This window comes from Fragaria vesca, linkage group LG2 (genome assembly GCF_000184155.1).
Source record: "Fragaria vesca subsp. vesca linkage group LG2, FraVesHawaii_1.0, whole genome shotgun sequence".
Taxonomy (NCBI): domain Eukaryota; kingdom Viridiplantae; phylum Streptophyta; class Magnoliopsida; order Rosales; family Rosaceae; genus Fragaria; species Fragaria vesca.
The window spans coordinates 8316259-8336847 of record NC_020492.1 but is presented as its reverse complement, the minus strand read 5'-3'; the positions used below and the strand labels follow the sequence as shown (position 1 = coordinate 8336847).

General features: G+C 37.0%; 4 protein-coding genes across 4 annotated transcripts; 2 read left to right on the top strand and 2 right to left on the bottom strand.

Moving 5' to 3' along the window:
- Positions 1–1892: 1892 nt before the first annotated feature.
- Positions 1893–5984, bottom strand: LOC101313660 (mediator of RNA polymerase II transcription subunit 19a-like). The gene is made up of 6 exons (XM_004290058.1): positions 5417–5984; positions 3944–4010; positions 3283–3569; positions 2911–3138; positions 2353–2412; positions 1893–2246 (listed from the first exon to the last, which is right to left on the bottom strand). The coding sequence occupies exons 2-6, from the start codon at positions 3972–3974 to the stop codon at positions 2196–2198; spliced, it is 657 nt and encodes a 218-aa protein (XP_004290106.1). The 5' UTR covers positions 3975–4010; positions 5417–5984; the 3' UTR covers positions 1893–2195.
- Positions 5985–7914: 1930 nt separating this feature from the next.
- Positions 7915–11773, top strand: LOC101313370 (ribonuclease 2-like). The gene is made up of 9 exons (XM_004290057.1): positions 7915–8150; positions 8248–8276; positions 8652–8725; positions 8989–9090; positions 9211–9214; positions 9423–9514; positions 10274–10435; positions 10751–10850; positions 11422–11773. Exons 1-9 carry the CDS (start codon positions 7933–7935, stop codon positions 11472–11474), a joined length of 834 nt encoding a protein of 277 aa, XP_004290105.1. The 5' UTR covers positions 7915–7932; the 3' UTR covers positions 11475–11773.
- A 436-nt stretch (positions 11774–12209) lies between these two features.
- On the top strand, positions 12210–14567 carry LOC101313077 (putative ferric-chelate reductase 1-like). The gene is made up of 4 exons (XM_004290056.1): positions 12210–12723; positions 12937–13336; positions 13776–14065; positions 14224–14567. The coding sequence occupies exons 1-4, from the start codon at positions 12535–12537 to the stop codon at positions 14452–14454; spliced, it is 1110 nt and encodes a 369-aa protein (XP_004290104.1). The 5' UTR covers positions 12210–12534; the 3' UTR covers positions 14455–14567.
- Positions 14568–18347: 3780 nt separating this feature from the next.
- Positions 18348–19876, bottom strand: LOC101312786 (F-box/LRR-repeat protein 12-like). The gene is made up of 2 exons (XM_004290055.1): positions 19805–19876; positions 18348–19665 (listed from the first exon to the last, which is right to left on the bottom strand). Exon 2 carries the CDS (start codon positions 19606–19608, stop codon positions 18424–18426), a length of 1185 nt encoding a protein of 394 aa, XP_004290103.1. The 5' UTR covers positions 19609–19665; positions 19805–19876; the 3' UTR covers positions 18348–18423.
- Positions 19877–20589: the final 713 nt, after the last annotated feature.

The window sequence follows — 20589 nt, the reverse complement described above, 5'->3', positions numbered from 1 at the left end:
AGTGCTTCAAATTTTCATTTTTGATGTTTAGAATGTTGATTGGAGTACTGTAATGATCAGCAAACATTGGTAAAAAGGAATTGTCAGATTACAAATTTTTTTCCAACAGACTGGTAGTCGGGAAAAAAGTAAATCACTGCTAGATATAATAATCAACATAGGAAGGGTTCAAAACATGAGAATACGAAGGGAAATGAAGTCATGATTTCAACTTGAAGGACTCAGGGTCATAGAGTAATCCACATCCTACATCCTCAGCCAATGGATTACAATTGGTACTAATAAGCATGCAATTCTCTAAGGTCTGCAAGTTATCCAAACTCCTTTTCTTCCTTCAGTTGGGAAGAAAACCAACTCTTGCTTAGACTAGAAACCACTTGAAAACAATAACATATACCTCATCTTAGTCATCTGCCGGAATTCTTTTGGCATATTTAAATAAATATGTGAGACCATATGTACAGGGAATGGCAACACAGTCTACAAGATTTAAGCTTAGGTGACTGCTCTGTCAGTTCTAGATTAGCTTGAATTACATGGTGATTCAGAGTTCATATCATTAAGCTTCATAATCTGTCTTGATCAGTCATTTCTAGGTTCTTTCAACCTGTTCACATTATCCCACTTCATCAGAACTTAACCCTACTTTCTCTTCCTTTCCCCTCACACAGCCAGGGAGGCTCCTCTCTGTAATGGAGGTTCTAGTAAAACTGGACATTTATTTTATTTTTTGAATAGGGAGTAAAACTGGACTTTCACAGGAATGGTTTCTCTAATTAATTACAGAAGGCTAGCTTCAACACTTCAAGAGTTGACATGTTGGTGTATGGGGGCAGCGCTGGTATTAAATGATGAACTGCTGTTTACTTAATGACAGTACAATTCTGACAGAAGTTGACATTAAAAAAACGAACAGATAGTCACGCATCTCACGCCTATAGATGAACCAGCAAGAAAAATGATTCTCCTGTAAACCTACCATTACTTCCTCTCTAACACAAGTATATTAAACTTCTAACTGAACCAGATCCTTGTGTGGATTGATTGTTGGTTCTTGCCATTGAACAACGAATAGGAACACGGATCAATATAAACAATCTCTTCCTAAACCTATTTTCCCTACATCTGGAAGCTGCAACAAATATCATAAACTCTATTCTTGCTGAAAATCCAAAAAGGATCATAATATTGTGGACATGCAATGATATCCAATCTCACTTGAAAACAGATCAGAGTGTTCCTTTTTCTTTTTTTTTTTCCGAATTACCAGTGGCCATATTAGATCATTGTTATACTACAGAGGAGTTCATTTTCAGTACATTTTACCTTCAATCCACATATTTCTCAGCAGGTGAATTCACCTTCTTCACAATCTTTAGTCAGTTCCTAGTTATTCTGCACATAAACCAAAAGAATCATGTACCCAAACCTCAAGCCAAGTGATCACGGGAATCCAACTATTAAGGCTACAAAAGAAGAAAAGTTGTCAAAAAAAGAAAACCGAGGTTTATGGTATTTGTAAGGTAATAGTTATGAGCAAAAGTTAGTATTATAAGCAGAAAAGGTGCTTGAAAGAAACTAGAACATATAATGACTGACAAGTGTCAGAAGGAATATTGTAATACATCAAGTGATGGTGTTCCAGAATTAGAGGAGCCTACAAAAGTACTTTATAAGCCTAATCACGTGCCGGTCCCCGAATTGATGTGTATGGAAAAATGAATGTATTTTCTCCCGCATGATGAACAACACACACACACACACACCAAATCTTCCCTAACCGAATACACACACTACACATCTCTTTTCACCCACCCAATGAGCATGAGACCAATACATAATTAGATGTTTTATAAGTCCTTGAAGAACTTAGAATAACATTCCTAAATGATACCAATGGCTACTCAAAATCAATTATTTTCCCTCCCACTGCAATTGACCAACCCATCTCAGTAATCTAAAGACACATGCAATGTGCAGGAAACTGGGAATAAGTTAAAAATTGTAGAACCACTTTGTATAACGGCTTCAGTGAAAAATAATTTTTTTTTTTCAAAATACAGGAAATGCTAATTTCAATATTACAGGAAATGTAAGGTGTGTACCTTAAGAAAAACAATATCAGATGAAAGGCCCCTCCAAACTATGAACGACAACCATTTGAAGAAAACAAATTAACTAAAACATTCCAACACTCAGCCAGCTACCTTGATCACACCAACTTCATCTAGTTTTGAGCTCTTATGCTGAAAACAATAGTGAGAATCAGACACCTTGTTTAAGAGGGGCATATCATGCATACCAACAGGATGTAGATACTAATTCTGAGAAAAAGTTTCATGTTTACATTACCTTACTTTTTTTGTGTCTCTGAACATCAGGAAGATCTTCATCTCCATCATGTTTCCTTTTCTGGAATTATACAAAAGTAGCATAACTCATGTAAATCACTTCAAATACTTTGACCAAAGATAATATTAGTAATAATCTACCCTATTGAAGAGTAGTAGAGAACCCAATTTATCAACAGAAAGTGCTAGTAAGAGTCAAAGACAGAAAACAGACTCAAAAGTTTAAACATCAAATATTTTTAATAGACAACTATTGAAAGTAAAAAGAATTTGAAAAATCCACCCATCCCTTGGTCAAAAGAATAATAAACCACTATTGGCTACATAAACAGCATGGGGCCCATTTATTACTTCATTTATCACCAAGCAGAGCAGTAATTATATGGGGCCACAAAAGGAGCAGTTGAAACTACAACTCAGTGTCCAGGATCACAGATCAATATAGATCATAACAGAGCTACTTGGAGAATTTCATGTCCCATTTATTTCCTGTTTTATTTTAAAGGATTACCAAGCTAGCTCGAGAAAAGTAATGTAGCTGAGAGTATAAATTGCCAACCTTTTCATGTTTCTTTGAGGGCTCACCGCCCGAATCATGTTTATCCTTTTTCTTCTCCTTTTCTTTATCTTTACTTCGATCTTTATGACGGTGTTTGTGCTTCTTATGCTCTTTCTCCTTTTCCTTGTCTTTGTCTCTGTCTTTGTCTCTGTGCTTTTTGTGTTTCCTCTCCTTATCTTTAGACCCACTCTTTGATTTCCCGGCAATAGTTGGAGTCCCCTTATCTGCCTGTAGAAGACAAAAAATATATCAAATTTGATGACTCGGAACTGTAATTTTTTAAAAAGGTAAAGAAAAAAAAAAGTACATAAGATTGTCTACTACAAGTACAAAAGCCTGAAAACTCTTAACACAGGAAAGTAAAGGTCTCACAGCTGGTAAATCAACAGGAGCAGTCTCTTTAAATTGGAAGGCCTCTCTGAGACTATCTAGATCAAAAGGCTGTATCCGAGGTTTAGTATCCCTGGAATATGTACTCTGAATAAGTTGATCCAATTGCATTCCCTCTCCTTTCCTGATTTCTGTGTCTCCCACCACATTGTAGATATAGTGTGTGTCTGAAATTGATACAGGAAGCGAACGCTTGCAGAAAAACTCATGGTGTGCATGCAATTTGTAGTGAGTTATGAGATCTACGGCACCAGTCAGCTCTCTTGGTCCTAAATCCATCAGACATTTCATCACATGACATTAAACAAGAAATCTTAACAGTACGAAAATATGCATCCCAGAGTAGCTTTCTCGGTTAGATAAATTAGCTTATAAACTTTTAATATAAACTTTTCAGAGCTTTTCTAAAAAATTTAATATCTTAGATATATAAAATCTTTTGGAAAAAAAAAGATGGGAGGAATTTTTTTTATTCATTGGGTGCCTGACAGTACTGTCATACATGAACAGACGACGTGTCTAAGAGTAGTTCAAGCTATTTGTCCTATATGTAATGACAAAAAGAAGAATCAATTGGCAAATGTAAATGTAAGAAAACTGTAATGAGACACCACCATATTTGGAGAATATAAAAGCATTCTACCTCTTCCAAACTTTGCTCCTTCAGGATCCATGGGTCAATGTCTCATGAAATGGTGACCAGTTATCAACTGCGATATCACAAAGAACTAAAACAATAAATGGAAAGTAATGACAAATGAACAGCAAACCAATAAAAGGATATTGAACTATTTATTCCACTAACTATACACGCAAATTAGTCAAAATTGCAGTGGCAGAATTAGTTGTTCAACTGGCTTAGTGATCAGATAGACATCATTTGATTCGAGACCTATTACTTCAAGTTTTTGGAGACTACCTATGTTATGTCACCTTGGTAGGAAACAAAATTTTACATGAGCAATCTTTTATAAAATAACACCCTCTAGAATAAACTATACAGTTAAAAAGCAAGCCAATGACATAAAACTAAGCTTCCTGTGCCAGCAACAGAACCTGTACAATGAATAATCAATGGCTTGCTTTCACAGCGTCAGTTAGTGTTCCCCTTTAATGGGATATCATGCATAACAAATTAGGCACAGGATCACATAGAAAAGTACAAAAATATAATGTGGTTCGGCAAATTACGTCTATTGGGGAGAAAACAGTCTTCCACTGTAGTTCTTATGGTACAGAATCTTACCAAGCCTCTAACAGACTTTATGAACAACCAGGAAGAACAAGAAAACAAGGAATCTATATTATAATCTTTTCCTCTCTGTCCCTGTTTGCCCTTACTCACCCTCTTTCTCCAAGAAAAAAAAAATACAGTTTGCTCTGTCTCTGTGCAAAAAACAAGAGCAGAACCCTCCTTAAATAGACACAAGGATATCAGAGTTCTTCACAGATTAGGAAACTAATTCCTAATTATGTCTTCCCTTCTCCATAAACCAACTAAAAATTTCAGGATCTTTACACCAACAAGGATTAGGAATAGTCTATTCCTTCCTTTTTATCATCTCCACCCACATCCGTAGGAATCCAAAACTACATGTTAAACACCTTCTTGTCTCCTAAGGCAACAGTACTAACTGCCTCATGAGCTTTTCATTGGACCGAACCTCTGACCACATAACAACTTGAGCAAGGCTATAGCAGGGTTTAACGAAAGAACTTAGATTATTCCCTTAAGCTTTTAGATTAACTCTAGCAGTAATAACTACTGGCTACCATTCTAATCGGACTAGCGCAAGCAACTGAATATCTAATGAGCTCACAATTCCATATCCAATAACAATGATTTCTTTCAAGATAGTTAATTCTTCCCCAAAAAAAAATCTCTGTCCTCTTTGTACTTGCTTTCCCTATCCCTAAAACTCTACTTCCACCAAAGCTAGGTTATGAATCTAAAACCTTTCTGAACGTACCGAAAACAAACATTCCACAACACAACAAACAGCAAGCATTCAATCTATCTTAACAAGATTTGATTTTTAAAAGAAGAACATGAACATAACAAGCCAAAGTTTCAAAATTTTCAATCAAAGAGAAGCTTCAGAAAGGAAGCACAAACCTCTGACATGAATCCCGAATCGGTCTTCAACTGGTACAACACCAGATCAGGGAGGACAAATTAGTAAATCCAACTCTTTCTTCCTCCCTCCTCCTCTTGCTTACTGGTCTGGTGAGCCCAAAAGCTCAAAGCAGCTGCCAATTCAGAAACCCGAAACCCCAATTGGACTGATTGAGCTTCACGAACCCAATGCTCAATAGCACCGCGCGCGAATTTGACCTCCCAATTGAGCCAATTTACGAAACTGCCCACCCCGTCCGGTTTGGGGCTTCCGGTCACTGAACCTCAAATTAGGGCACAGAGGAGTCGGAAAGTGAGAAGCTTTATGCCTCCGACGGATCGAGAAGGTTCGAGGAAGAGAGCGAGAGAAAGAAACAATTCAAAGAAGAAAAAGCAAAACACTGGCCGTGGGAGGATGCGTGTATATATATCTATATATATATATATGGTGTAATGTAAACGAAATCTAAACTAGGGTTACGAGTTTGGAGAGGTTCTTCACTGTCTCTCTGGTTTTGGGGATTTAGGGTTTTATTTTTATTTTGGGGTTTCAAGTCTCTTTTCTATCTCTCTCTGTCCCTTCCTTATTTGGGGAGTGCGAGTGAGGTTGGGTTTCTATATTTATATAGGGAGAGAGAGAATGAGAGTGAAGCTAAACAAGTCCCTCAAAAGATCAAAAGGTGTGCGTGTGCCGTTTTTGTACTCCGACCTCTCCCAATCATAGACAGAGATTTTCTTCCCTCTTTTGTGAGGTTTGGCTTTTTATTGTTGAAATTGGGAAAGGGAGAATTTGTGAGAAGAACATCATGCATCGAGTGTGTGCTTGTACTAGTTAAGACCATATGATTGGGAACATGTTTGGAGTAGATTTTTTTGTTACTTGATTCGAACATGAAATCATTGTGATATTTGTGTCTTATTTTGCAGAGATAAGGTATTGGTCACGGTTTATTAGATATTTAGTGGCTTTGAATTATTCTGATTCAAATTGTTATAAAGTATTGAAACATGTAATACATTGTTTATCTATTGATGTTCAAAGGAGAGCTCATGATTAGAAAGTTTTAATTAGTTTAATTATGAAACAAAGTAAACAAAAAAATTACATCATTTATGAGATATATTTGTCACTCTCATATGACCATCGTCTTTGCTACTATTGTGAGGACATATTAATACAAGTTAACTGCAAGTAGTAACTAAAAAAATTGATGATTTGAACCTTCAAAAAAGGGGGCAAAGTCGAGCAGCATATTGTGTTTGAAACTTCAAATTAGGGCTGCATGTTTGGTCCGGATCCAAGTCAAATCGATCTAATCCGATCTGAATCGGATCTTGATTATGGAAAAAAAAACACATTTTGATGGATCCGATCCGTTTAACAAAGTTTGGGTTCAGATCGGATCCTGAAAATTAAAAAAATAATGCAAAAATCTGAATAACCGTTGGAGTAAACTAAATCTATTTTAGGCGTTAGATTCTTAGGGAAAGAAAAGGTCTGAAAGATAAAACACAAAACTTTGAGGCTTCGACCCCCAATCTCTCGCCTAGTCATCTCTCTTAGTCTCTCGCTTCTCGACCCTTTCTTCTCTAGTTCGTCTGCAATTGCGTTATCCAAGAGGTAAGCTTAGCAATTTCGTTCTTCTCTTAGTTTCTGAATTTAGGTACCCTCTCTTAGTAATAATATTGCTTAATGTTTAATGTTATTTTGTGTCTAAGTTGGTTTGAACTTTTGAAAACTTGGAATCTTGAAAACATGTATTTGCTTTCATAGAAATATGTCTCAAATTCCAGGCTTTACAGATCCAAACAAAAAACCGAGATCCAAACCGGTTTTTTTGGATCCGAATCCGTTCATATTATGTATTTAAAAATGCAAATCCGATCTAAAAAAATTAAACGGTTCGGATCACGAATCCTATTTTTTTTAAAAAAAACATATCTGATCCACACGCAGCCCTACTGAAAACTGGGGACTAGATGGATGAATGGATCCCTAACAACCAAGCTAAAATCAAAACTAGTCACTAACGACCTTACTAAGAGTTGAAGTTGTATGAAGTAATGTGAACGCGGAAGATCTTTATTCACTACACCATGATGTATCTACACATAATGTCAAAAACTAAAAACTAAGACTGACTGACTGACAATAATTCATATAAGTAGCGGATCTATATGAGAGGAGGTAAAGACTAAAGACAGTTCGAGATTTAACCCAAAACTTGTGCAAGTACAACCCTAATTCAAACAGATACCCCGAAACAAAGGTGAAGTGCAGAGACGAGTCAAAAGAACAAAGAAAAGACCGAGTTGCAGTTAACGTGTCGTTAGTTAGTTACTGCCATCAAACGACGGATAGATACGTTGGCCTCGCCAATAATTGAGAAGAAAGTTTGGCGTGCCTGTCCTGGTTTCCTTGTCCTCCCAAAACACGCAATCCCGAATATACCCCCCTGATCCTCCCCTATAACACCCACACCAGACCCTTCCGCGATTCCACAGGGCTCATCTCAATGGCTTTTCTCTCTGCTAAACTGGCCTCCTCCACTTCTGTACTTGCATTGATACTAGTAGCTGCTTCGCTGTGTGTGATCGAAGCCAAACAATTTGGAATTGGAATAGGGAGGCCAAAGCAGAGAGAGTTTGATTATTATAACTTGGCCCTGCAATGGCCTGGGACTTACTGTAAACGCACCCAATATTGCTGCCCCAACAACGCCTGCTGCCGTGGGTTAGTCTTCTGATGCTTTTGTTTCATTGTGTATGGCTGTTTACGGATTGGGTTTGGTTGTTTGATGTGGTTTGTTTGTTTGCTTCTTATTCCCCAGCTCAAATTCTCCGACTGTGTTCACAATCCGTAAGTATAGAGCTGCTTTAATGCTTTTATATGTTTTGAAGTATTTTAATGATGAAAAAACTTTACTTGATTGGTTCTTGACTTAAAGTTATGTCTATGTTAGAATCTAAATGTCTGTTCTTGGAAATTTTGAGAATGCAGTATTTGTTCTGGGTTTTCTGGGTTTTTCAGAGATGTAGTGTGTTTATTTATTTATATTTAATTAAATGACATATTGGGAAATGGTCAGTAAGTGTCTTGGAATCTCATCTTAATAGCAAGGGAGGAGGGTTTCGGAGTTGTGTTGGACTTATGATCAAAGTCGTTGATTGGTGGGATATTCTATGCATAAGTGATGGGCATAGGCTTAACTGGTTTCCATATGTGTTGTGGCAGATGGATTGTGGCCTGACTACAATGATGGAAGCTGGCCTGCCTGTTGCACAAGGAAGACTTTTGATGAGAAAGAGGTCTGTGTTCTTGTTTTGAATGCACATTATTCTTTTGCTTTAGATATATAAGAAAAATCCTTACAGATTGATGAATTGTAACCCATGCTCATTTGGTATCATCTCTGACAAGGGACTTAGGCACCTCAGTTCACTTTTCTTTAGTGCAAGAAGCATCTTAACAATTAACATGCTTCAGCAGTTACAACTTTTTGCCCCTTACTTAATAGTTAATAGTAGCATTTGTGCCTAAATCTCACCACTCTATCTTTTCATATTTGTAGATCTCAACATTGCTCGACCCCTTGGAGAAATATTGGCCATCATTGAGTTGTGGTAAACCATCATCTTGCCATGGTGGAAAAGGATCATTTTGGGGTCATGAGGTGGTCCTCAGATTTTGACTTATTTTGTTCTTGATATTTTTGATGACCCTAACCGAGGTCTAACTCTTCTTCGTTCTGGTGTTTCCATGATTACTGGATTGGGTGATATTACAATGACAGTGGGGTAATCATCTACATCTCTTGCTCATCATCACTTGTTATGAATAGACACTTATTTGGTTTTACCAACAATTGTTTTGAATTTAGACCAATGCAATCATTATGGCAGCTCAATCGCTGCTTCTTTGAAAAAGCATTTTCTCTTGGAAATGCATTGCATGATGAGTTTGGTTCCTGCATTTATCTTGCTCATTTTTCATTAATACCTGCAGAGAAGCACGGGACTTGCTCAGCTCCAGTAACAGGAGATGAATACAACTACTTTTTGACAACCCTGAATGTGTATTTTAAATACAATGTCACAGTAAGTTTCAGATACTGAAATTTGTACATCAATTCTGAGCTGGTTATGCTCATAACATGTTGAAATATTGATAGCAAGTTGTTAGAATCTCCTTTGTTGCTTCTTTATTAAGGTACTAGAACGGTCTGATTACTTGTCATCCATGTGTGATTTGTGAGCTTAATTATATCTCTACTATTTCTGATACAGTGGCTTCTGTTTAGTTATTTTGCATGCTGATTGCACACTTCAATATAAGAAAAGCAGACACCCAATATGAATGTGGGGGAAGTTTGGCTCAGTGAACAGAATCAGTTTTTTCTTTGGCAGTTGTAGTAATAACACCTCTTCTTTGAATTGCAAGATTATGGATATATTATCAGTTGCCATTTTCTGGTTGATAGACTTCTATTGAAAACAAGGGACATTTGTTAGTGAGATGTTCACTTAATTTAAGTGTTTCCACAATCCTTTGTCATGTTTGCAATTGCAATTCATGGAGAATATAGAAACATACATACACATGTTCTTATGATGATCTGTAATTGTTCGTTTTGATAAAAAGTTATTAGTAAATTTTGTGCTTCCTCTTGTTTTGAGGTCATTGTTTCCTTGATTGTTTGGCTCTCGTTATGCAGTTCCGTTATGTTTTTAGGGTATACATCTCAAACTGCTACTGTAAGAATTGGTTTTTCATGCATATATGTCATTTTGTTCATGTTTGGTATTAGCGAATTTATGTATTGATATTTAATGGTAGTTTTGTTACCCTTTGTGCAGGCAGTCCTGAATGAAGCAGGATATGTACCTTCTAATACTGAAAAATATCCTCTTGGAGGCATTGTTTCTGCCATTCAGAACGCTTTCCATGCAACCCCAAAGTTGGTCTGCAGAAATGGTGCTGTGGAGGAACTTCATCTTTGCTTCTACAAGGATTTCAAGGTTAGACACTCGTACAGAATCAATCTTATATCCTTTATAATATAGTAGAAGATCAAAGTGTTTCTACACTTGTAGATTGAGGAATCAAACTGTCGTTCATGGGTTGTCAGTGTCTCTGATCTGAGGCCTTTGTGGCTGGAATTTCATTGATTGAATTAGTCCATTTCCTGAAAAAATTGAAAGAAAAAAATAGCAACTTGTTGGATGATTGAGAATATCTGAGATAGGCACTGAAGAATTCTGCGTCCCACTTTGGATTATATCTATGTTGTGCAGTGATTTTCTTATGTAATTAACTGATTGGTATTATTGCAGCCTCGGGATTGTGCCGGTGCATCTAGCAGTTCAAATGACATGTTGTATTCTAGTAGCTCATGTCCCAATTATATCAGCATACCAGCATATGCATCACTGGGTAAAGTTTCTTACAATGTAATTATCTGATTGTAGCTTTATTGTACAGTTCAGGTCTGTCATTAGTCTTTTGCATCCTAAATTTAAATATGGTAAAAGTATTTGTGCTTTAGGTCTCTTATCTTTCCTTCTGTCTTTCTTTTATGAGCTGCCTGTTCTTTTAACACCGCTGAAGTCTAACCATATGAAAGTTCTCTGATTGTGTGTCCAGGCAATTCGTACATACCTATAGTGTGTGAAACATTGTGAACCCTACATTTGTTCAACAAGTTTTCTCGATTTTATTAGACCTCTTAAACAAATCTGTTAAATTGGAACCTATCTGTTAAAAAGCCTAGATTCATGGCTGGCCCTCCATTTTACTTTCTGAAGTCATTATACCTCTTTCCAGTCTATTCTTTTGTCGCTATCATAGTGTTGGTCTCAACAGCATTGGGTTTTGTTGTTGGTTGATAAAGACATGGAAGTTGGAATGCTGTCGATAATTGATTTTATCCTATTATAGTGGAACTTTTTAGTTTCATTGTTTGTATATTCAAGTTCAGGGTGATTTACTCTTTCTTTATGTTCAGTGGAAGGCAATGTGGAAAGTGAGGTTTCATGGGTGCCAGAGGATGTTCTCTGAGGTCTTGGTGGGTGGACAGGTTGTAAATTGCCCAATTCAGTTCAAATGTGTTCCTTAAGCAATGTCACTAACTTTTTAGTCTCTACCAGTATGATCAAAATGTTGTGTATATTCAGATTCTAAAAATGGAATTTGCTGAGCATTCCTCTTATTAAGATTGGCTCTACTTCGTCATCTGTACTCTTAAAATGTTATGTAAATTCAGTTCCAAAAATAAAAGCTGGGAAATGCAAATGCTTGCATAATTTCATAAGCTACAAAATAGTATTCAGGAATAGAACACTGGTTTCTTTGAATTCTGTTATATGAAGTTCATTGTTAGATGTCTTCTGTGGAGGTCGTTCAGCCGCCCATATAGTCTTGCTTTCTACTTCACTGTTGTATTCCTAGCATGGAATCATTCCATAATTACACAGATAAGAAAAGGGTGAGACACAAGTTGGTCTCAACAAATTGACCAGATCAGCATGCTTGATGACTTATCTTGGTTCTAGTTTCTAATGATATACCAGATCAACATCATAGCGTGATGGCTTATCCAATTATCTTGGTTCAACTCCTATGCTTCCTGCTTGTAGATCCTATCTACCAGAACTAATATCAAGCATATATTTGAATAGGAAACAAAGTCTTGCTGATCAGGTCTAGGAAAATGTTAATGTCAATGTTAGATGAGATTCACCATCTGGTTATTACCTTGAACTGTGAATTCAATATTGGCATATGTTATCATAAGCTTTGAACTCATTCTTCATTATGTCACAAATCTCCACTTGGCTTCTTGAGATGTAATATTCATATCAGGATGACAGCCTTGCTCATGATGCTTACCTAATAATGTATTCTTGTGTATTGTCATTGGGTTATCAGTGCACAAGGTATAACTTATTGATTGCAACAGTTTGAAGTATTTTATTCTGTATGATGATCATTGTCAACTTCGCCTAGGTGACATATATTGATAAATTTGAAATGATCACCCACTACTTGGCCTGCTTTAGCCCACCACCAAGAAACAAAGGCAGAAAGAGAGAAATAGGCAGAAAAGAGGAAGAGAGAGATGAAAGGAAACTCTCCCTTCATAGTTCTCATCACCATCACCATCACCATATTTGGCTTGTCAGCCATAGTGAATTCACAAACAGATTCCTGCAGCTCAACTCTAAACCTCCAGAGTGTCACTCTGCCCTTTGATGCAGCTTCCCTTCACTGCCGTGCTGTTTGGGACGCTCATAGTTACATCCTCAGAGTAAGTCACCAGCCACATCTCTTCCTTGATTCATAAGTATATTCATTCTCTCGGAGACAGTTTATGTTGTAAAACTGTTTACGAATCCTGATTAATATTTCGACAACATAACTAGCCAGATTATGTGGCAAGAGAACATTTCCTTTTGTTCCAGTTACATATAGATGATATAATCATGATCAAGGTGCTATATGAAAACATAAATTTTTGCAGTACTCAGAGACCACACCAGGAACATGGACCTTTGTTCTCTCAGCACCTGCAGCAGATTCCTACATAGCAATGGGGTTCTCAAGCAATGGCCAGATGGTTGGCTCCAGTGCCATTGTGGGGTGGATGTCCCCAACAGAAGGAGGAGTAATTAGGCGTTACTACTTACGTGGGACTTCACCAAGCCTTGTGGAGCTTGACAAAGGGAACCTAGTTCTTACCAATTACTCCTTCATCACAACTCAGTCTGCTACAGTATACATGGGGTTCCAGTTGGTGACTGACCAACCACAAACCAAGCTCATATACTCAGTTGGCCCAACTGGGTTGCTTCCTGTAGCACCTAACTACAGGTTGACCGAGCACTTTGACAAGGTCGCCACCTCCATAAATTACATTACAGGTCAGTCCACCTCATATAATGTGATTACTGTTTTAGCTCTTCATTTTCTTATTAGTATAAACTATAAAGGGAGATAAGGAATTGTTGGATTGAAGTTGGTAAGAAAACCAAGTGACAAATGGATGCATAGGTAACACATAGTCCTATACTTTAAGGTGATTGTGATATGACAACTAATGGAATTCATATCATTTCTGCATCTAGAAGGATGTGTTTTAATCACTTAGCTTGCATTTTGATTTGAAGGTTGTGTATAGGTGATGTTGATCATCAAGCTTTATTTTTGAGGGTGGCTGCAGTATTTCTAGAGTCCCTTGGCTTTCTTCTTGTTCGATATTAGTTGGATGCACCTCACTGGCTTAATTGGAATCAAACAATGAAGATCAAAACTAAGATCTTCTTTCAGAAGATGACTATTCTTTGTTTGATGATGAAACAGGTCAAACTACATCGAGCACTGGGAGTCCATATACGAGATTAAGAAGGAGCCATGGAGTACTGAATATTCTTGGATGGGGCATTCTGATGATAATTGGAGTAATAGTTGCTCGTCACTTAAAGTCCTATGAACCTCTTTGGTTTTACCTTCATATTGGCATCCAATCATTCGCATTTGTTTTCGGAATAATAGGTGTCATTTGTGGATTTGTCTTAGACAATAAGATTAGTGCTGATGTCTCCACCCACAAAGCTCTTGGTATCTTCATTCTTGTGCTTGGATGTCTGCAGGTTTGTCATTACTCTTTGTTTTCACTTGCACACAAGCATAACTTGACATGTTCTATTAATCTCGTATGCTGTTTGGTAACAAAATGCACTTCCGGACATGATTCGATATCTATATGATAAATGATATCCTGATTACTGAGAGTCTGACAAATATGTAGGTGATGGCATTTTTGGCTCGACCAGATAAGGTGTCGAAAGCACGAAAATACTGGAATTGGTACCATCAAAGCGTGGGAAGGCTTCTGATTATTCTTGCAGTAGCAAATATATTCTACGGGATCCATTTGGGAGAAGAAGGAAAGGGATGGAATGCTGGATATGGAGTCGCTCTGGCTATCTTGGTTGTTACTGCTGTTTTTCTCGAGTTAAAATTGTGGTTTAGAAAATAACTGTTGTGTTCTTGTGCTGTACTCACTCTTTTGTTTTGACATTATTTGAAAACTAGCATCCTTATTCTTTCATCCACATGAACAGGGAATCCATTGTCTACCAAATAAATTTTTGATTTCCTGCAAGAAAGTCCATCAAGAAGAAAAAAAAAATTGAGCACACAAGCATTGAGGAACCAATATCATAGAAGAAAAAAAAGACAAAAACCTGTATTCAATCTCAGAATCAAGCCAACAATTTTAGTTTATGAAAATCATTGCTAGATACATAGAGGTTGGGCTTAACAAGAATCAAGTTGAAAAGGTGATCAATTTTGCTTGTTATTCACCATAAAGAAATGGAATTGATAACAAAAATTAGATATCAGAAGAGCTCATAATAGCGGGAGGAGGATGAAAGGGAGAGGAGGAGCTTGGTGACCCGGACGCCATCAACAGAGAAGTGGGAGGAGGAGGAAGAGACTGTTATTTTTGAAAAGAAAAAGAAGTTTTTCTTCTGAAAAAAGGAGGAGGTTTTGTTCCTCAAGAAAGAACACGGTAAAACTAAAGTGAAAATAATATTAGAGGGTAAAACCGGAAATAAATTTGTACAAAAATTAATGAAGATATACAAAGCAAATTGAGAGGTGTAACTAGAATGGTTCTATTTGGATCCGAGGAAGGCATCACACCAACCCATGAACTTTATCAACCACATGCGATCCGTAGAAAGCCCACTCATCTAGGTCCAAGTTGATTTTCACATGAGAGCAGTAAGACCTCGTTGACCCAAGGTGGCATTTGACAGACTTTTAGGCATTCGACAGACTTTTTCGATGATTACCAACGTCGTATGGGTCTTGCATGTCCTATGTACCCAATACACAACCAACAAGGGCTTTGTGAATGTTGGGACTCGAACTTGGATAAGAGTTCCACTCAAGCAAGTGTCTTGTCAATCTTGTTTGTTCATGAGTAACTTTGCGCCGCAATGGATAACACAAATAATTTTTTTTCCCAATTGAAACTCTACTCTCATCGGTCTCCTGCATATTGCTTATCTAAAAGACAAAGACATTTTTTTTTGTCCCCAAAAACAAAGAGGTTTTTACGCAATATTGTCTATTTTCGGATTTTTCTAAATAAAAGTTGGATGTAGTCTGCAACTTTGCGCCGCAATGTTTATTTTTGAAACATGGTTTTAAACTCGGCCAGGCCCATGCCTGATTTATATTAATTATAGATTACATAGAACAACGGGTAGTCGGCGAGGAATTAAAACAAGCCTTGGAGAAAGCTCGATACGATCCTCATAGAACACATCTTGAATAATAACAACAGACACGTTTGACCATAGTTTCAACAATATTATCAAAGAGACATTGTACCTATAGAACTCATCAATGATTAAAAATTGTGGCTAGCTTGATCAGAAAACAAAATAAATTTGTCCTTACATGGAATCTGGTTTGACCTTCTTTAATTATGTTAATTATGATTCTTTTTATCACGACTTATTATATAATGATATATATACTAGGAATGCAAAATTATACAATCAATTGGATAAAACTGAATACGAGAGCTGAATCCAGTATAGTGCATGAACTTCTTCAAGAACAAAGTAGGACTGCTCATTTCTTCTATGATATTTCATTCCATCTAAAAACGTATTTGAAAAGGAAAATATATATGTACTGTACATGACACACTTGTTTTCTGGACCTAATAATGTACACATCATATATACGTAATTAATCGTAAAAGAACAATGTCCTAGAAAAATCAATACGAGAGTGTCACATAAGGTGTCAAATGAGCTATAAATACAAGCTAGAAATTGCATTTCAATCGCATCAGAGAAAAATAGCATTGAGGTTTCAGTAGTGAATTGAACCTCGTCTTGTTCTGCAATCCCCTACCTCCTAGCTTTGTGACCATGTAAGTAGTCAATAGGTTGCATTTGCAATAAAGTTTTGAATTGACATGATATTTTCGTCATATTTGATCTTTTCTTTCAAGTCCAATATTTATTCATGGACTGTTTGTAGATTGTAGTATTGTAAACACAATGGATGAACTTTCTTCTAGTTAATATTCTAGTTAGTACTAGATAGTTTGCATTCTCTATTTTGTTTTTATCTCTTGTTTTTCTTTTTGTAATTTACAGTTTTATCCATTTACATTTAAAATTTCTTGAGTTCTTTAATGATTGAGGGTTATTTCAGTAGAAGTTTATGTTTTGGTCGACAAGTAATCTTTTCTTTTAAAAATTCTTAGGTAGGGGAGCATAGGGATGTCCGTTACTACGTGGTGGTAGGGCAGACTAACAAAAATGCAAGAAATCTTATGTTAGTACCACAACATGATAGGTTGTGGTATATGGTTGAAACCAAATCACTTATATAGATATATAACACTCTACATATAGTATATGGTTGAAACGAAATCACGGACATATATATTAATACTTTACATATAGTATATGGTTGAAACGAAATCACGTACGTGTGACATTCATAGTTAGTGAGTGAGCCGTGACTTACTGGTCAATTGAAATAATTGCACCATAAATGTCACAACTCATAAGTATGAATGTCAAATCTGAGATTCTTTTTTTGGGCAAAGAGGAAATTATTTGTGAAATCTACTGTTTCTAACCTTCTATGTGTAGTTTTGAAAAACATGATGAAATCTACTGTTGCCATCTTTTTAAACCAAAAGATGGATATGTGTAGTAATTCCAGATACGAAGATAATGGAGAAGTAATCAATTGTCTTTTCCAATTTAAATTGTTGCAACTAAAATGAAATTAAAATGTCTATATCTTGTAATTGTTCTTTGAGTTCTTTCAGCAGAAGAAGCAGATAGCAATATGGCTGACCCAAATTCTCCAAGCGATGTACTGGCTAGGCAAATCGCCCGTATGAAAACCAAATTTTCTTTAATGCATTCTTTTTTGAACTATTTTGGTAGTACTGGTAAACTGAACACAAATTTTCTTTATGTGTAGAGCTTAGACAGAGGAGAGAACGATTGCTAGTTCAACGTGCAGCTCAAGTGTACAAGCTAGCTGCTGTCGAGGTATATCGACATCGAATCTTATTACTCCGCAACTGAATTGATGTTAATCATGATGAGTGTTTATTGTGCAGAAGGAGGAATCTGTGCTTCAAGATATAAACACAGAATTGAAAACAATCCATCACAATTTGCTGGAGAAAATCAAACGGCAAGATGGTAATGGTGTTGCGAAACCCTGCATACAGTTGATAAAGAATTTTCCATAATGAACGTACTAATTCTTTTTATATTTCTCTGGCAGCCATGAATGAAGAAATGAGAAAAGAGATCGACTTCTGGAGGAATAAACTGTATGAGGCAGTGTTTCCAGATGATAGTACAGAAGAGAGTACCAGTTCATCTTGAGTAGTATCAGCACTGCGAACCACAAAATGATCTGCACTATGAAGCAGACTCAATAAGTGGTGTTATTTTCAGTATCTCGTGATTCAGCAAATAAACATCTATTCTAAGTAATTCCTTGTATTATTTTCAGCAAATAATGATATAGCATATATCTATTACAATTGAACTGAGTTCTCTTGACATTGTGTCTTGTGTTATTATAGCTTTTGGATTTCATTACGAGAATCAGATGATTTATGGGGACGGGTAGGAAGCAGATAACCCATGAAAATGGAAGTACAAAGAAACAAAACAAACTATTCACTAGACGAAACAGCCTCTTATTGATTTCATCAATATCAGATAAATCATGAAAATGGAAGTACAAAGAAACAAAAAAAACTATTCACTAAACCAAAGAGCCTCTTGTTGCTTTCATCAATATCAGTATCAGAAAATTAAAAATCATTGATCGTCCTCCAAAGCACTAGCTCCGAGTCTCATGTCCAAGCTCCAAGCTCCAAGCATATTAAATCTGAAGCATCTGGTTGACATTTTCATGTCCAATAAATCACGCATAATCATCTTAATGACCACATAGGCCCTATACACATTCTTTCTTCTACCTTGATGGTAACATCACCCCTATAACATTTGAACAACTCTACTGCTGTAGGGGTAACCTTAACACAACCGTTCATGTACAGAATAGAGAGCTGCTTGCAACCATTTCGCAAAGCCTCCAAACCATGATCACATAGATTGCGACACCGATTCACATGAAGTTTTTCCAACTTTTGGCAGTTCGCCCCAATAGAAGACCATCCAACTATCCTAACCTCATGACACAGTGCTAAGTTCCATTCTTCAAGTAGTGGACAACCTTCTGCAATTGCTACAATAGACTCATCACCAACGGTTCTACACATCCGGAGGTTAAGAATCTTAAGCCTCAGAGCAAACCCTCTTCCAATTATTCCCAAACCAGTTCCACCTTTACACCAAATCAAACCAGATAGGTTTAAATATTCAATCCCACCTCCGCTGACGATTCCCGAAATGCCCTCTGGGTCAAGCTTGCAAGATTCAGCTTCTACATAAGCTAAAGTTGAAGAACAACCTTGAAAGCCAATACCAGCGGCTCCCTTACAATTTGATATCTTAACTGCCTGAAGCTGACGACACCTCTGTGAAAGAGCTCTTAACCCAGAGTCAGAAATAGCATGGCAGTACAAGAGATTCACATCCTTCAATATTGAGCAAGATTTAGACAAACTTTCTAGCCCAGAATCAGTAATTTGGCAGCGATAAAGGCTGATGACTTGTAATGAGGGGCAACTAGTTGCTACCACAGACAACCCATTATCAGTAATACCAAAACAGCAATCCAGGCGAAGTGTGTGCAACTTTGAACCATAGCTTGCCAAATGGCTCAAGCTTGAATCAGGTACGTGTGTGCAACCAGATAGGGACAATGAGTGCAAATGCTGAAAGCGAGTAAGCAGCCTATGGACATGGGAACTGTTAATGGTAATGCTGGAATGTGATAATGAGGAAATGTCCAGTTGCGTAAATGAACACTGAAACTGCAAGGACCGGCGGCTAAGATTTTGAATACGAAGACAGCGATGGCAAGTCAAGCCAAAGGATTCACGGTCAGAGCAAGAATCAAGGCGTTGGAAAATAAAGAAGAGGCAATCATCAGGCAAGTCCATAATGGAAGTAAGAGCAATAGTACTAGAATTACAAGCAGTTTGTTGCAGCATTTTAGCACTCTTCAGATGGCTGTAAAGCTCGAATTTTCACAGAGAACTTCCTATAAGCTGAAGTAGACAAGGTGGGAGAGTCAAAACCACAAAGAACAGATGAGTCTCCATATCCATAACCAATATGAACTCCACATTTGCGGCAAAGGAGCTTAGTCTTTGAACGCTGACCCCAAGAGACAGGAAAACAATTTACCTCATCAACCTGCGTGAAGCGACTAAGATCAACCGAATCGAAGGAAATAAAACCTTTCTTGACAGATTTCTGATAATCAGAGCCTATCCCAGAACCAGAGGCAATACGATTTGCAGATGACAAATGCAAAGGGTATCCACAAGACCCACAACTGTAATAAGGGATTCAAAAGATAAATCAATTTCTGCATAAAAATAAAACTATTGTAAATTCCAGTTTCAAGCACACAACAGAAACATAATCCACAAGACCCAATATTCATGGGGATTCAACAATCAGAGAGCTGTAATTTCAGTATCAATCACCAAAAAACAAGTAAAAAGATGACCAACAATGCATGTTTTAGGCAATGGTCAACTTTCACCAGTAAGATCATGTTCTGGTAAACACACAGTGACCCAATTGAGATGAAAGCTCAAGTATACCCATTATTCAGTAATGTTGAGGAATTGGCATTGAACTTTACCTAAATCATGTAGGATTCAAATCGGGAGAAGAAAGAAAATGAGAATCGGATTCAGAGGAATGGGATTAGGAATTACCTGTAGGACACCTCAGGAGCGGGTTGGGACATCCTCACTCATTCACGATCAAATGGAGTTGTTGGATCCCATTGACGATGTAAATGTTGAGAAACTGTCTTGTCTTTGGGATATTCGTTAGTCTTGATCGTGCATCATCAGGGATGCCCGGTTTGGCATATCAAACTCAGAAGTCAGATGATGACAAAGTTATTAGAGCCAAATATATATAGGGAGGAAATGTTTTACATTCTGACCCCTTTA